The sequence below is a fragment of the Electrophorus electricus genome, chromosome 9 (assembly GCF_013358815.1).
Source record: "Electrophorus electricus isolate fEleEle1 chromosome 9, fEleEle1.pri, whole genome shotgun sequence".
Lineage (NCBI taxonomy): Eukaryota > Metazoa > Chordata > Actinopteri > Gymnotiformes > Gymnotidae > Electrophorus > Electrophorus electricus.
Genome location: NC_049543.1, coordinates 2792735 through 2809812, shown reverse-complemented (window position 1 = coordinate 2809812; position 17078 = coordinate 2792735). Strand labels below are relative to the sequence as shown.

Here is a 17078-nt window from a genome sequence, read left to right as displayed (position 1 = left end):
AGGAAAACTGCAGCGGTATTGGTAGAACACAATCTCTACGAGAGTGAACTGAAAGAGTGTGTGTGTGTGTGTGTGTGTGTGTGTGTGTGTGCAGATTGTGTCGAGTGTGCAGGGTGCGCGTGAAGAGCCTCATCTGTTCGCCGGCATGTGAGGGGTGCGTGCCGCTGAGGGCGGACGACAGGGTGTCACAGCACCAGACAGTGATGGATGCACCACATTCCACAAGCAACCCGGCCAATTGGACACATTAACAACAGGCACCTGCTTTCCTCCCCATACAAATCTATTAAAAGATAACAGCAATGGCGGCTCCCGCCCTATTATGAACTTACCGCGCTGCCTGCACGAAGAGAAGGGAGCGTCTAGGTATTGTTGGGCAAACAGTGCCATCTAGTGGCCAAAGACATATTCCCGTTTCACTGTTTCATATACGTCATGAAGATTTTAAGTGCTTAAATGGTTCGAAATTATATTCCCAGGACAACCAGAAATTTATCACATCATTATATGGTGAAAGCTGTATATTCTACAACACTTTAACGGATGTGGTTTATTTAGTTTCCATTTGTTTTATTTCTGCTTTTGCTGATTCTACCTCGTTTTTAATAACAGGCAGTTACAAACGATTCCAGGTATTATAAACCTTCCGTAAAGTATTGCATCCAATGGCACATTTGACAGCACCCAAGAATTATGGGTAAACAGTATACACGACAAGCAAGAATCGACTTGCCTCTCGAGACAAGGATGAGACAAGGATGAGACTGGTGTGACAAAGCCCTCAGGCAAACTTTAATGACGAGCCTGAGAATCATTATCCCTCTGATGGAGATATGACTGGCAAAAGACATGTGGTGGACACATCTTTTTTTTTTTTTTCTGAGAATCTGAGAAACTGGGCTAATGGGTTTCTTTAAATGCATTGCCTTTGCAGAGTTGTTCTATGGCATCACACACACACACACACACACACACACACACACACACACACACAAATGAGGCTCAGCTGTTGCACACAGTGAATTTTCTCAAATTCAATTTTCTCATGAATGTTCTGTGAAGTCAGGATAGAAATCATAAAAGATATAACAACACTTTTCCATATATGGTCTAAGGGGTTTGGTAGAAACGCACTTCAGGCAAAACAAACATTTACAGCTTTGTCCTCTGATCCAACTAAAATATATGTGTGTATAGTTTGAAAGCATGCACGATACAATGATATTAGTGCAACAGGAATCTGTGTGGAAATGAGCTGCACCATTAAACAAATTAAAATGTTACCTTTGTTTGCTAGGTGAATAGCACTGCTCAAATGAATATTAGTGATATTCAAAAAACAAACAAAAACCCCCACAACAACAGGGCAACAGCAATCACAGTGGTGCACGACGGCACTGCCCCCATCAACATGGAGTGACATCTCATACGGGCCCGTCGAGTCCCACATTAACACCCTCCTAGAGGGGGACACCTCCTGATTAATGTGGAGATCAGGGCTACGTTAACCCCTGCTGAGCCAGCCAGATTTCATTTGCACGTTCAGATGGAGCACACCCACACCCAGCAGCCACACCTACATCACACATGTTCCTCTGAGACCCTGCACAGACTTGCCTGCATCTTAGCAAAGGGCGAGGAAAACACGTTCGTTTTTCCAAACATCAGTTGCATTTTCTGCTCACACACTGTAGACCTGTTTTTTTTTTGGGGGGGGGGGGGGGGGGGGTTGTTGTTTGTTTTTTAAGAAATTCTTCTTATTCTTTGGCAGGGTTAGTGTGTGGTCTACCGTTTTTCCAAATACAAGCTCAGCAAAGTCATATAAAATACAACTGTCTGGACTACATTTCTTTAGTCTAGACTTCTCTGTGAACTGAACTTCCTGGTTTGGTGGTAATTAAAGTAATATGACACAAGTACATACTTTTTATAAAAAGAGATAACCCAAGACGGAGCAGACGTGAGTTAAACTCGCAGATCCTCAAAGGGACTCTACACACACACACACACACACACACACACACACACACACACACACACACACACAGCGGGGCAGTGTTGAGAAGGGGCCAGCAGGAGGGGTAAATACCTCCATGACTAGCACTTCATCAGGGGCTTACCGGTCACCCTCAGTGAAATTCATGGTCATTTGAAATGTGCCAATGCACAAAAACAGCTTCCTTTTCCCTCCCCTTTACCACACTACCACCTCTGCGGGCGGCTAAAACCCACCCGTAAATCTGGCCTTGTACTGTGCCAGACGGCACACGTTATCAGATATCACACAGCGACAACGCTTTTCACCATCATTGTCCTGACAGAAATATGATGTGGGGAACAGCGGTGTCACATCACTTAGTGTGATTTAGCCCCTCGTCGCACAGCACCATTTTAATCAATCACATTTGTCACTTTTTTACTATAATGATGGGAAGGTAGAGGGATCCAGTGTTAAGTGGATGAAAAAGGCTTATCTGCAACTTTGATTTATGACGGTGCTCCCCAAATGTACCAGGGGTTCAGTGTTCTGCCTAGAAACAGCGTCTCTATCAAATTGGCTAATAAGTAATATAGCAAGTCCCCCCTTCCAAAGGGGGAGGGGAACACTTTTCTCCTCATATAATTAACCTCCAAATCAAAACCATGCCATTGTATGTTATATACTGGTGCTACTAAAATCGTGTCAGTGACATGAAAAGCAATAATTGATGCCATCCCTGTGACTGCAACAGAGTGATTAGATGTGCAGACCATGGATTTAACCCTGCGTGGTTTCTGAGTTCCTCGATTTGATTCACCTCTGTGCGGTCCACCACCATGTTGTCGTCGTCTGTCTCCAAAGGACTGGCAAAGCAGATCCAGAGCCTACTCACGCAGCATCCGCAACAAAATGAACAAAGAACATTTTTGTCTTTCCACACTTAACTGGATATCTTATTATATCTGCATTATTGTTTTCTGTGTAGAGTAGGCAGTGGTCTCCCATAAGCAAAACTGTGTTCATGGATGCACAATTATTTAATTCTTCAGTGTAATACTCATCACAATTTGTATGGTAAATACCAGAGAATCTAAGACGTCAGGATATCACATAGGAAAACCCAAGACAGAGTCCAATACTGAGTCCAATTTCTCATAAAAAAAACAAAAACAAACGAAATGATCCTTACATCTCATGCAAACCCATCAATATTTGTTCATCCTATGTTTATGCCCTCTTTACTAATTACAGCTTGACCTCAGAAACCCCACTGGCCTCCACATTTATAGCCTTATCCTTAGGTAGACAGAGTTATTATGCTTTTATTCCCATGGAGACAGTATCGGAATTTTGTGAAAGAGCAAACCCATAGGTTACCTATTACAGAACTATACACAATCAATAGCTAATTTCTCTGCATTGATTACCACTTGGACATTTAACATGCACCCCCTGGCCAGTCTGTGTATTCTCTGTGTATTCTCTGTGTGTGTGTGTGTGTGTGTGTGTGTGTGTGTGTGTGTGTGTGTGTGTGTGTGTGTGTTAGTTAGTTATGCTCCCTACTGGTTCTTGTGAGTATTACATCCATCGATCCTATGCAGAGGTCTAAAAATGTCAAGCGGTTCATTAATCTTAATAAAGACTGCTCTTGACCACAGCTGGGCCTGTCTCTCTTTCCTTCGGCAAGGATGTAAGAACAAACACACTCTGTCAATGTTTTCGACCCCAAGAGATGTAGCGCTTTTTTCTATCAAGATAATAAATATGAGTGTAACCTTCTGGGGAAACTGTTAAAGCACTTTACCACATCAGCCAACTTTTTATTTATATTTTAAACCTTAATTGAAACTGCAGTTTAAAAATCCTTCTGACTGAACTGAGCTCCAAATTAGTCCCCTAAAATAAACAGTAACACAAAAACTTGAAACTCTGGTGCCAGTCTATAAGGCCACTGGGCTAACATGATGTGTTAATAACAGGATATTCTGATTAGTCATTTATAATGAAGTGGAAGTTTTTTGCCCACTCTTGTGTGACATCACTTCATGTTCTGGTTGCATGGTGTCAGCCAGAGGAGGGGTCTTCCCTTTGAGTCATGGTTCCTCTCAAGGTTTCTTCCTCATGCTCTTGGGGAGTTTCTCCTTGCCACTGTCACCTTTGGCTTGCTCACTGGACTCAGACATCTGTAAAGATTTATTAAAAGAGCTATATAAATAAATTTGACTCACGACATGGGAAAAGACAGAACAGAAACTGTCTAGTACTTAAAAATGCAAATACTGTAGGTTTGTGTCTGGAGAAGAACAGTGGTGATAAGAGGGCATGAAAGCAGACACTAGATGGAGACACTGGGCTCAGTGTACATGCAGCTCAGCCCAAACAGTCTGCCCAGCAAGCCTGATTTGCACAAAACTCATCCCAGCTATTTTAAGAGATTTCCTTTTTACCCAACTGGAAAGACATCTCTAATAAATTCATGATAGCACTGAGTCCATTTTTCCTATAATAGAGTATTGAGTTCATAGTTATAGAACAAGGACAATGCAGAGAGGAATACCTCAAACTCTAATGCCTTTGATCTTTCTCTGCTAAAACAGTGAACAAAGTGAGACAGTACAATTACCACCACACCTAAAAGATAAGCAGCAGACAGAAGTGACCTGGGAATGCTGAACCTTCCAGTAACAATCTGAGGAAAGGCAGAGTCATCACATCTGGATGATCTGTCCATTCTAAAGGCTCAAAATTGATGAGCACTTCCAGGAAAATTAAAAGCAAAGTTGATCATTTAACCTAGAATGTCTGTAGCCTTCAATTTGCCTAGATTAAGACTAAGCCAGTTAATTTAATGCTAAAACATTCTGTTAAAACAATATGTACTTAAACGTGCATATCCTTAACTAGATAGTGTTAAATTGGCTTCGCTCAAGACATCAGATAACTAAGCTAAAAACATTCTGCGAGACCTGATAAGTTAGCTTAATAACTATAACGTTACTGAATATATGGAATGCTTAGATCCACATAAAGATTGTGTTTATTTTGCACATGAAAGGCAGTGACTGTGTGGGAGACTTGTAGAAGTATTTATTACACTGTGCTGGACTCAGTGCCCAGCAAGCCAGGTCTGGGTTATGCGGTCCTGTGATAAATATTTAGTTGGTTCCCATGGAGGGAGGGAGTGAATGAGTGTGTGTGTGTGTGTGTGTGTGTGTGTGTGTGCAAACGTTTACCAATTAAGCTATACTTGTAAACCTGAACTACTTCTCACAGAACTCCAATGCTTCTGTTCTTTCTCTGTTGAAAACTAAACACAGCAAGTCAGTGCAAGACTCAAAGGAAGATATGATTACCACCACATCTAAATGAAGAGCAGGAGATAGAACTGACCTGATGCTAGATACTGGAGCCTTTCTGTCTTCAGGCACCCAATGTAAGGTCTCTGCCTGTCAGCCATGGCATGGCGGCTTGACTGCGAGCTGGTCACATACTCCTACACTCAGGAGTGGCTCATGGCAGGCACGGGAACCGCTGGTTGCTCGTTCATTCAGAGAACATCTAATCTTTACTAAGATTGTCTCTTTCCTTTCTACGTAGACCCTTAGAACATGCCTCACTTTTCCCCGTCATCCTGTAGATTTAGATAGTTGATATAGGGCACATTATATACTCTGTGCTTTCCTCAATAAAGTGGAACTCTCTTGATTCACTACCTTGGTGTCAGTGTCTTCCCCGGATCTGGCTACAGAGGACGGAGGGCAGAAGGGAATTTGGAAAAGATCAAACCTGAAGGACTGGGTACTTTGAACCAGTTTCTAACACCTGAGAATATGATGACTTTTGAAATCCTGCTGCGTGCTCCTTGGTGGAATGTTCTGACCATGCTGAGCCTTGTCATTTCACCAGCATTCCAGCACCATGTGAGTTGGTGTTGTGTATCAGTAACTTACCTTTAAGAAACCCCACTGTACAGAACCACAGCAATAATCCCAACTGCTGGAGATGTTTGTTTGCTGCTGTCATGATGGATAATGTCTTCCCAAAGAGCAAATCTCCTATGTGACGCCACGAAAAAAAGAAGAGGTGACATAAACTCCCTACGTATTTTAATACGCTTTCGGCGTTTTATATTAAATAAAATAGATACATAAAAAATATTTTACGCCATTTTCACTTCTTATTTAACAACCGTCCTCATATCACAATTGCACAGGGTCTGAAAAATGAAGGCCAGTAACGAAGGTTTGTGTGTGAAATGTTTACAACCAATTTGAACAATTTCATAAAAACCTGGAGCTTTTCGAATTATTCAGGTTACTTTTACGAGAGAAAAAGCTCATCCATTATCTTATCAACTATGTTATCTATCGACGACACTATATTTACAATAAGATAGAGCCTTCAGTAGGTCTTCAGTAAGCTATATCTGGCCTATTTTTCTAGCTATTGCTGCGCGAGTCCTGGGGCCTTTATTTTGAAAATACATGACTACCGTTTGTCTTCCACATAATATTACGGTTGCAATCTTCAGTTTTCAGAATGCAGTTAACAATAGCATCGTCTTTATCGTAGTTATAAATGTTTTTTTCGTGTTTCTTAATTAACCTTGAGCTGTTTTTATCTGTTATAAAACGCTTTGTGGTTTCTTATTAATAATATAAGTGGTAGCGTATTTTATTATATTATTGATTTAATTGAATGATTAACAAAAATGTACAAATAACACAATAAAAACTACTTAAAAGCCAAATTAGGAATATGGAAAACAGTCTAGTTAAATTAAACTCTGATCAGTTCAACTCAGGTGATGTAGGCGTGTTTTATTGTGAAGAAAAGTTGTATTATGAAGCAAAAATCATTTCATCTTTTAACCTCACCTTGTTACCTTTTTACCTCACTTTTGTAAATCCGTTGTGAATTGAGAGAACAGCTCCTGGACCCTGGGATTCAAGAACGTATCGCATGCAGAGATTATCACTTTATTGGCAAGTAAATGTTAAGGTTAAATCTTTTCGAAAGTTGTGTGTGAAAAATGTCAGCTATGTGATGGTCTCTTTTTGTTTTGTTCATCTTAGATCATGAATTTGTAGAGATTAATGTGGATTATGACATTTGATCATGGCATGAAACACTTCAGATAAACTACATCACAGTTCTCAGAAGTCAGTTTGTTTTGTGCTATATTGTTGTTGTTGATTTGTTTGTTTGTTTGTTTTGTGTGTGCTAACTCTAACCTTAACAGCACCCAAACTGACCAAAGTGTCTCGGAAGAGAAGAAAAATTATTAACATTTTACATTTTAAATATATGTTTAAACAAGGGACAATTAACAAGGGACAATAATTAATGGCATCTTGTCTTAATTTATAGATAATATATCTAGTAATTTAGTAAAAGTTACAACAATCTATAACTAAAAGTTACAATTTTAATTTATATATTGATCATGTACAATACAGTAGAATGATAAAAAGTAAAAGGATTGAATAATATTACAGCTTTGAACCACAAATAAACTGAACAGTACATTAGTTTTTCTGGTTATTGTGTGATTGTGAAAATTCATTTTTGTAATGATTTTCTCTTTCCCTGTTTGAGCACATGAAGAGGCAACAACTCACACATAATTATTGTAGCAACATGAAATGGTTCCACACTACAAACATCACATTAGCCAGCAGAATTGGTCTTTGTTCGGTTAATTAAAATCACTGTCTTGCATAGATTAGAAATCGGGCTATTTGTACTTTAATTTACATTTGATTGTGCTGAATTGATAGGGGAAAAGAAGTTAATTTACATTTGCAAAGAATTACTACAGGTAGAATGAAAAAAGCTTGGTGGCCGGTCATACCCGTGTCTTTGAGCATGAGAAAAATTTATTACATCCATTACATCCAATCAGTAAAATTGAAATATGTTCATTGTTTAACTCTTTAAAACAACAATATCCTTTTTATAACATTTTAAAGTACTGAAATACTGACATGAAATGATTTTTTAAATAATTTATTTTGTATTTGCACTTTTTGTTAAACCATGTGTCAACAAAGTTTGATAGAGTACTTAATGAACTCTAATGACATTTCTTTCAAATAAATGCAAGTTCACTTAAACCGATTTTGCGTTGAAGACTAGGTCCTGACAAATGATGCTATAGTCTATAATCAGGTCGGAATATCACATCAGCTTGGATCTCTTTTAACAACATCTGGGCATTTTCTACCTCAATGGAGTGCTGTTTCTTCACCTTGGGTTTAATGGAGTATGCTAAATCATGCAGTCAGCAGCTACACTGCCAAATGGCACTTCTATATAATTAAAAAGTTCAGTGACATGGATGTTTGATGAAGTTGAAATTGACTCTGCTCAGTTTTGGGTGATTTGCATTGTACCTCTGACTGCTTAAAACAGTTTAACAAGTCAATGTTGAAAACATTACTTATCCATTAGTGTAGGCATAATTTTTTTAAATTATACTTGGAAGACATGCATAGTACAACCTCTGATTCAGTGAATTAATGTTCTTATGAACTGGAGTTCTTTTATTTGTTATTCTTTGTTATTCTTGAGAGTTGAATGAGCGTCGCTTGTGTGAACTCGTCAGTTTGAGCAGTGTGGAAATCAGGCGTGAACACGTGCAAAGAGGGCTGAGGCTGTTTTAAAACTCTCATATTATCCCAGTGCTTTTGAGGCTCTCCAAACTATGAGATGCTTCTCTCTCTCTCTCTCTCTCTCTCTCTCTTTCATGTGTTTGTGCATGTGTGCACACCCCGTGAGCTCTAAGCCAATGCTCTGGTGAAGAGGTGAGTGAGCGCAAAACAAGCCTGCTCAGAGATGCTACACTGAGGCTGTGGGCTTCCTCTCTCACAGGTAAGAACACACTCCCTCCATGGCATTTTCAATTCTTTTTAATTACCTTATTTTATTATTTTTTAAAATCTTACCTGCAAGATGAATGTCTAGTCAATTTGCAAATTATGATACATGGAATATTCATTTTTCACATTTGTGAAATAGAATCTTTTTTGCAAAGAGTTTTGTATGTGTGAATTCTTTATCATCACAATACATTTTTTTTCCAGCATTGCTTAAATGCAGTGTCAAATATTCTCATATTTCTCATAACTGTAGAACATTGCGATAATTCTACAAGTAATCTCATTACTTACACACAAAATTCATATGTGAATAGAATATCCTTCACCAATCCTGATGTGCAGCTGCCTGCAATTGACATGCATGTTAAGGTGAATGTTCCTGTGAACCATTGTCAAGATATGATGAAACCTTATGTACCTATGTAAAAAATCATTTTCAAAACAAAGAACATTTATTACTGATGTATTCATTTAATTTCTGTTTTGTATATACTTCCATGGTACAATTGGAGCTGGAAAGATGTATATACTGTATTGTCAATATTTATTGGTTTAGGTGATTTTCTTTAAATAATATCAACTGGAATATAATAACTAAAGCAATATGTTTTTAAAGTATTACTGGTGTCATAAGACATTCAGGGCACAGTATGTGTTCCATGCAGCAGTAATGCAGTGTAGGCTCACTGTGTTAAAAAAGTTGAGCAGTGTACTTTCACAAATGTAACAGAGGGCAAACATTCTCTAGCATTGCACTTTGTAGTGCAGCATTGTGGGTTACATAACACAAAATGACTGCTACAGCCTCCCCTGCAGTTGCAGTGTGTGCATGTAGTGGTTTGTGATTATGTATATACAATGCAGTGCTCCACTACAAAGTACTATTACCATTTACAATTAGCTGGATGCTATAAATAGAACCTACAGAGGGGGCCCAGGAATATGATCAGCTACCATGTGAACCTAATTTAGTTTGCTAGTAGTAGTAGTAGTAGTAGTAGTAGTAGTGTTAGTGGTAGTAGTGGTAGTAGTAGTGGTAGTAGTGTTAGTAGTAGTGTTAGTAGTGGTAGTAGTAGTAGTAGTGGTAGTAGTAGTAGCATTAGTGGTAGTAGTAGTAGTAGTAGTAGTGGTAGTAGTGGTAGTAGTGTTAGTAGTAGTGTTAGTAGTGGTAGTAGTAGTAGTAGTGGTAGTAGTAGTAGTAGTAGCATTAGTGGTAGTAGTAGTAGTAGTGGTGGTAGTAGTAGTGGTAGTGTTAGTGGTAGTAGTAGTGTTAGTGGTAGTAGTAGTGGTAGTGTTAGTGGTAGTAGTAGTGGTAGTAGTAGTGGTAGTAGTAGTGGTAGTAGTGTTAGTAGTAGTGTTAGTAGTGGTAGTAGTAGTGGTAGTAGTAGTAGTAGTAGTGGTGGTAGTAGTAGTGGTAGTGTTAGTGGTAGTAGTAGTGTTAGTAGTGGTAGTAGTAGTAGTGTTAGTAGTGGTAGTAGTGTTAGTAGTAGTGTTAGTAGTAGTAGTAGTAGTAGTAGTAGTAGTAGTAGTGGTGGTAGTAGTAGTAGTAGTAGTAGTGGTGGTAGTAGTAGTAGTAGTGGTAGTAGTAGTAGTAGTAGTGGTGGTAGTAGTAGTAGTAGTGGTAGTAGTGTTAGTGTTAGTGGTAGTAGTAGTAGTAGTAGTGGTAGTAGTAGTAGTAGTGTTAGTAGTGGTGGTAGTAGTAGTGTTAGTAGTAGTAGTGTTAGTAGTGGTGGTAGTAGTAGTAGCATTAGTGGTAGTAGTAGTAGTAGTAGTGGTAGTAGTAGTAGTAGTGGTAGTGGTAGTACTAGTTTCTTATGAGTATTATTATGAGCAGTAGTCGTCGTAGTAGTAACAGTAGTAGAACTGGGAATGCTAGCAGCTGCAGTTATGTTCAGCATTACTTTTGTTTGTTGTCTTGTTGATTGTAGCTTTGCAAAGACCTATAAATCCATTTTTGTTTATGCCCATTGATCCTGCATCCTTTCAAACCTAGATCCCTTGCAGGTGTTCACTTGTGCTCTCATGATGATTCTAGGGTTGTTTCAACATGACAATTTTGAACCTGGTTTGTATCTAAATTTTATTTTTGAGCAGGGGGGCAAATCACCAAAGTTTTATGAACTAATAGATGGCAGTTCCCTCATACCTGAAGTCAAGCTTGCAGGTACTGGCATTTAAACTGTTTATGTATATCCCGCATGTCCTTTTTCAGCAGACCTAGAGCCCAAACATTCCATGTAACTGATTAGACTGTGAACGGTGAAAGAACCTACACGATGCCAATTCTAGCAACTGCTACTCTGTTCATACATTTGAGCATATCAATAAACACTAGTCCCATTATTGTGGGGTTTTCATACCTATGTCTTTCTTATTTTGCAAACAATGATTATCACTTTAACTAGCTCCAACCATGATGTTAGAAATTGCTTTTTTTTTTCTTTTTGACTTCTTATTGGAGTTGTTAATGTTGTTGGTAATTTTGAACCTTTACTGAGTTGTTGAAAAGCATCATTGATGCACCAGAAAGAATTTACTAACAGAGGCCACAATTAGCATGCTTGTAGTTTGTGATGGGTCACGTGGCTGTGTCTTTCACAAACATCTTCCACTGCAGTGGTCAAAACTGACCTAACGGTTGTTGTGGTTTCCTGAGTGTGATTATGTAAGAAGTCATGGCTTGACGCTTCCCTCAAGGAATGACTCAACTTTTTTAAAGAAGTACTAAATTTTATTCCTGAAAAGAGAACTTAATTAAAACCTTACTGAATCAAAACAGGTTACTTATTTAACAGGGATGTTGTGAAACCAAAGCAAACACACAACGCTGGTCCTTGGCATGCTAGATGAGTCATAGTGCATAAGTACTCATTCACGGCACTGTTTTGGGCCATTACCAAGATTTGCGTGCTCCTAATAATGACTCACTACTGCAATATATTGACTGCATTCCCCATAATTAAAGATACAACCTGCGATTTCTTTTGAACAGCAAAGACTCTGTCACACTACACATGAGTGTTTTTGAGATTGACCCAAACTCAGCCTTCTATTTCACTGCTTAGTATAATTACAATTGCATGAATGACTTCGTTCAAGCAAACTTTGAGACAGTTCAGTATGGCAGGGTAAAGAAGTTGGTCTGAGCTCTGGAGACATCTAGAAGATGTCTAAATGTTCACATCCAAGATAGCATTCGTTTAGTTGCTAATCAGTTTTGAGAAATGTATAATGTCTTAACACTAAGCCTATGAGAGCAGCCAGAAAAATATCAATATTCAAATCATAGCTAAAAACACAGAGTGTAGCTTTAAAACTGTGTCTAGCATTTAAAAAGAAAGGCCTCGTTGCTTAGTCTATTCAACCTCAGCAGGATATTTAAAGTAGATATGCCTCCAGCATTTGCAAAGAGAATAATTTAGAGTATTTTTAGTTTGTTTTGTTTTCATAATGTCGCTTGTCACTAGTTAAAATGGAGAGGTAAAAATCTAGTTCTAGACTACTGTATTAAAAATATACATTTAAATTATTCTATGTGATTCTTGGTGATATGAAACAAAACATAAAAACACTAAACCACACAGACACTTCACAAAATTAATTTTTACTTTAAGCCAGTTTTGATTGATTTTGTGTGTGTGTGTGTGTGTGTGTGTGTGTGTGTGGACATGTGGGTGCATGGTACATGGTGAATTGATGTGTTCTCTGTGGTTAATGTTATTTCAACCATCATTATCTTGCTTTAACTGACACAAGAAGCATCAAATATTAGATATTAAGAAGAAGTGTCAAGACTCAGCCTCACATTTGGTCACTTCACTGGGTCTTGAAAGGCATACAGTGCACACCTGATCTGGCACTGGTCAAATCAGACAAGCCTTATGTCTGTGGGCACCTTACATGGACACAGAGCTATGAAAGCTCATGTGATCAGGCAGCAAGTGTTTCTTGCTAAGCGATGCTGCGGGTACAAAGCAGCCCTGCTCTTTTCATGTCTCGATTGACAAGTGGAGAGGGTGCAGCCCAGTGGCGTAAAGTGGCCAGTCCATTGAAGGCACTAAAGAGGCTTGTAGTGTACAAAGCACAGGCTGTCATAATGGTGGCAGTACAACACAACCAAAAGAGGGATATGGTGCCAGGCAGCAGCCCCTTCCATCTCATTCGCTGAAGGCAAATGCAATTGTTTGGCAGTGACTTAATGTGTTTTGGCACTAAAGTATGTCAACTTGTTTCCGTGATTAAACCAGAGGTTATGTTTGGTTTCTTGAATGAAGCCTTTTTAACACCATTGTATTATCACTGGTGTTTCACTGCTATTAGTCTAGTTATATCTGCAGCTCATGCTGCCTCAGAAAGGCCACACACCTACGCCATCGTTGTTTGAGCTCCTTCCGTCCAGCAGAGGATACAAGGCCATCCACACTCACAGAAATAGCTTCTTCCCCAGAGCCATTACTGCCCTGAACCAACCAAGAGTTCCCCTGAACATGCTGCCACAACTGACTTTTACACACACACACACACACACACACACACACACACACACACTCTCTCACTCTCTCTCTCCCTCTCTCTCTCTCTGTCTACAAGAACCTTGGCCATGTACCTTGCACTTTAATTCTCTCATCCCCATTTCTAGGGAGATTGACATCATTCATCCCACTGTGTTTCCTATCTAGTATGACACATTCTGTACTACTCAGTTTTTTATTTATTTATTTTTGCTACTTTGTACATTAAGCTGTTGCACTATTTAAAACTGCCAACACTTTATATTTATTAGATTGTGCTGTATAATACTTGTAACATTTAACTTTATTGCCATGCACTTCATATTTTATTATATTTCACTGTATAATACTACAATGTTCTACTTGGACTGCATACTTGCACACTTACACACTTCTGATTTCTCCAGTGCACAAAGGCTGCTGGTTAGAAGAGGAGCTCTGGTATGGACCAGCGTGTCCATGTGGAAGGCACAGAGCGAGGACAAGCATGGCGTTTCCTCTCTGGGTGTCCGGCCACATGCCCTGTCCAGTCTGGCTGCTGGTCTTCTCCTACTCTATCAGGATTACTCCAACTCAGTCTGCACTAGGTGTACACCTACATATATAAGAATGAAAGTATACGGAGTATTAGATATGCTAGAAAAACAGATATGCAGTTTGTTTGTTTGCTTGCTAACTCATTTGCTTATTTGTCTGTTTTTGTTTGTTTTTTGTTGGGGCCTTGTTATGGCACATGCAATGAATATTTTACAGATTCTATAGCTAACTGCACCTCAGTGCAGATCTCTCTATACTATATAATACTATACTGAAGCTGTTGTTACTAAAAATCTAGAAGCAAAGCAATTGGATTTTATTAAATGCTGAACACTATTATCCATCCATGATTGTATTTTCAGAGAGTTATATTTAATTTGCAATGTTAAAGACCCAGATAACTGAATGTGCCATATGGTAATTTTTCATTCACTTGCATAATTTGACAGAGGGCTTGCCAAAACATTGTGTTGCTCCACCTGTAACCTAGCAACAGTGGACTTCAAACTACCTGTTTCCTCAAAGTGCGATATCCATTCAGGCTAAGCTTTTACTTTGAGAAAAAACAGCAGAGAGCATGCACCAGTGTTCATTAATTCTCATTATTTGGACGTTTTATGAATGGTCCAGTTGTGCTCACTTGGCCGTGTTGTGTATCACTAACATTTATATTTTTTTGTGTCCTGGGTTTATTAAGGTTAATACAACAAAATGATTCAGATCAATATTGCTCTACTTTACTGTTTTTTAATTTTTTATATGTCTTCCCTTTCTGTTAGTGTTTTCAACTCTGCCCAAAGATGGTGTTGGTGTTCTGAACAGCCCTCTGATGCTGCATTGTGCAGTGTATGACTCCAGTCCCCAGAGGGCGCTAGCAGTGACGTGGGAGAAGGATAACGGGGCTCTGGGTGCTGGAGTTCAGCAGATGGCCAATGGCTCACTCTTCTTCTCCCAGCTGCAGGAGGAAGACATGGGAAGCTACATCTGCAGTGCTAAGAAAGGAAGCCAGCAGATCACTGCTGCTGTCACAGTTAGCAAAGCATGTATGTACTGTGGTAGGGGGCGCATGTGGGCAGCGGTAGCTCAGTGGTGAAGGTACTTGACTAGTAATCAGAAGGTTGCTGGTTCAAGTTGCCAAGTTATGACTGTAGAGGCCCTGAGCAAGACCCTTAACCCCAGTTGTTTGATCATAATTGTAAGTTGCTTTGGATAAAAGTGTCAGCGTAAATGCCATAAATGTACTGTGACCTAGACACTGTATCTAGTTCACACATCACAAAAACAAAGGATTTTTAAGGCGTATGAAATGGACAAAACTGCATCTGAAAACTAAGTGCTTCTATAAAATGACATTTCCTAAAATGGGGTGTTTCATGATGCATGTGTTTTCTGGGGACCCCTAAGCAGCACACAATTATGTTGTAGTAGCCAGCACTCTTGAGCACTGAATGTGTAGAACACTAAACATGTGGGGGCTGGAATGGGAAATGCAGCATGACTAGGGTTCTTAATCATTTTATTGTTCAGGCAGTACATGAAGAACTTTGCTATGTGTCTCACATTTCTGTCTTCAGATCTGGACAACGTGTTCTTCAGTCCCCAGTCGCAGATCATTAATGAGGGGCAGGACGTGTTTTTTCAGTGTGTGTCTGGGGACAGTTCTCCCCCTGCCAACATTTCCTGGCTGAAAAATGGCAGAGCTTTGACCAGAGGAGCTCAGATTCAGGTACCCTCATTCACACGTGAAGCCTGAATGATGCTCATACTTGGATGGCAGCATTCTATAGATTTTCAGGTTGTGTGAACTTGTAATTTGCTCAATTATTCACCATATGCCACTATATGCTTTAAAGTCTATGTCTGTGGAGTTGAATATGTTTCTGGCATTTTGTATTTTGTGTTGTCTCCACAAAATCACATAAGTTTTATATCTGAATTTGGTGTTAAAAAAATAAATACATATGCTGACTGTGAAGGAAATAAATGCACTGAGGTTAAACTGAGGTACCCTTTCAAGAATGAAGCGTTTTCATTTCCTCTGTTGTTTCCTGTAGAGATAAACTGCTGCAATGGACTTGTGTGAAGCTCTTTTACATGTTAATAGTGAAGTACTGCAAAGTCTTGTCTGTCTGTTTCGATGTTTTTATTACCAGGGTCAATACGGAGGGGGCGGTCAGAGAAAGACCTCAGGCACCCTGCACCTGGTCAACACCACTAAATCCGACCAAGGCATTTATGCCTGTGTTACCTTTAATTCCTTCCTGAATATCAGTAAAGTGAGCAGTGCTGCCACCCTAGCAGTCCGTGGTATGTTCGGTTATTTGTTCTTCTTAGTGTAGTGGTCAGTTGTTGTTTTTTAAAGAAGTGTTGTGTTTTAGATGGGACATCGCTTAACTAGTCAATTACGGACATGCAGGGTTCCGTGGGAGTCTTGAGATCACCCAGGGTCCTGAGAATGTCACAGTCCCCAGTGAAATGGAGGCAACTCTGCACTGTGCAGTTCTAGGTTTCCCGATACCAACAGTGCAGTGGTTCAAAGATGGCCAGATATTACCCAATACCTCTCGATGGGACCTACTAGACAATGGACAACTGCTAGTCTTTGAGTGAGCGAGAGCATCACTTCATGGTTCATGAAAGTTCCCCTTTAAAAACATTATCTTTTAAATCATTTAAGAAAACATATTCCATTTCCTGTTTTTTTCCCCCCACAAATTAAGCGATACAATCAACTGCAGAATTATGAGAAACAGATAATCTAATTCTAACAATTTAATAATGAATCATTATTTATAATACAAATAATAATAAATTAATAATCTACTCTTATCTAATGTAAATCTAAAACAAAGTAGAATCTAGCTTTAATAGTTTTTATTCAGGAACATCAATATTGCCTGTTTCATGTCTGAAGTATCAGTAATAGCAAATTCAATCGCAAATGTTCCTTAGGAGAGTTTTACCTGAAGACGAGGGATTATATCACTGTGAGGCTAACAATGATCAGGACAGACGAAGATCACAACCAGCTTACCTGCTTCCTGCAGGTCTATCTGTGTCTTCTGTGGAGTACTTCATGCACATAAACACACCATCACATGAACATATCTGCTGCCATGGTATAATGTTTTTAAATCATCACATGCAAATTTTTTTTTTTACCTCATA

General features: G+C 39.2%; 1 protein-coding gene across 1 annotated transcript in view; it reads left to right on the top strand.

Moving 5' to 3' along the window:
- Positions 1–6548: 6548 nt before the first annotated feature.
- The window catches only part of LOC113587051 (hemicentin-2), a 16650-nt gene continuing 6120 nt past the window's right edge, over positions 6549–17078 (top strand). The window contains exons 1-7 of the mRNA XM_027025544.2: positions 6549–8854; positions 13781–13960; positions 14690–14953; positions 15485–15636; positions 16064–16217; positions 16327–16516; positions 16863–16957. Coding sequence (XP_026881345.2) covers positions 13861–13960; positions 14690–14953; positions 15485–15636; positions 16064–16217; positions 16327–16516; positions 16863–16957 — 955 coding nt within the window. The 5' untranslated portion in view covers positions 6549–8854; positions 13781–13860. The remainder of the gene's footprint in view (positions 8855–13780; positions 13961–14689; positions 14954–15484; positions 15637–16063; positions 16218–16326; positions 16517–16862; positions 16958–17078) is intronic.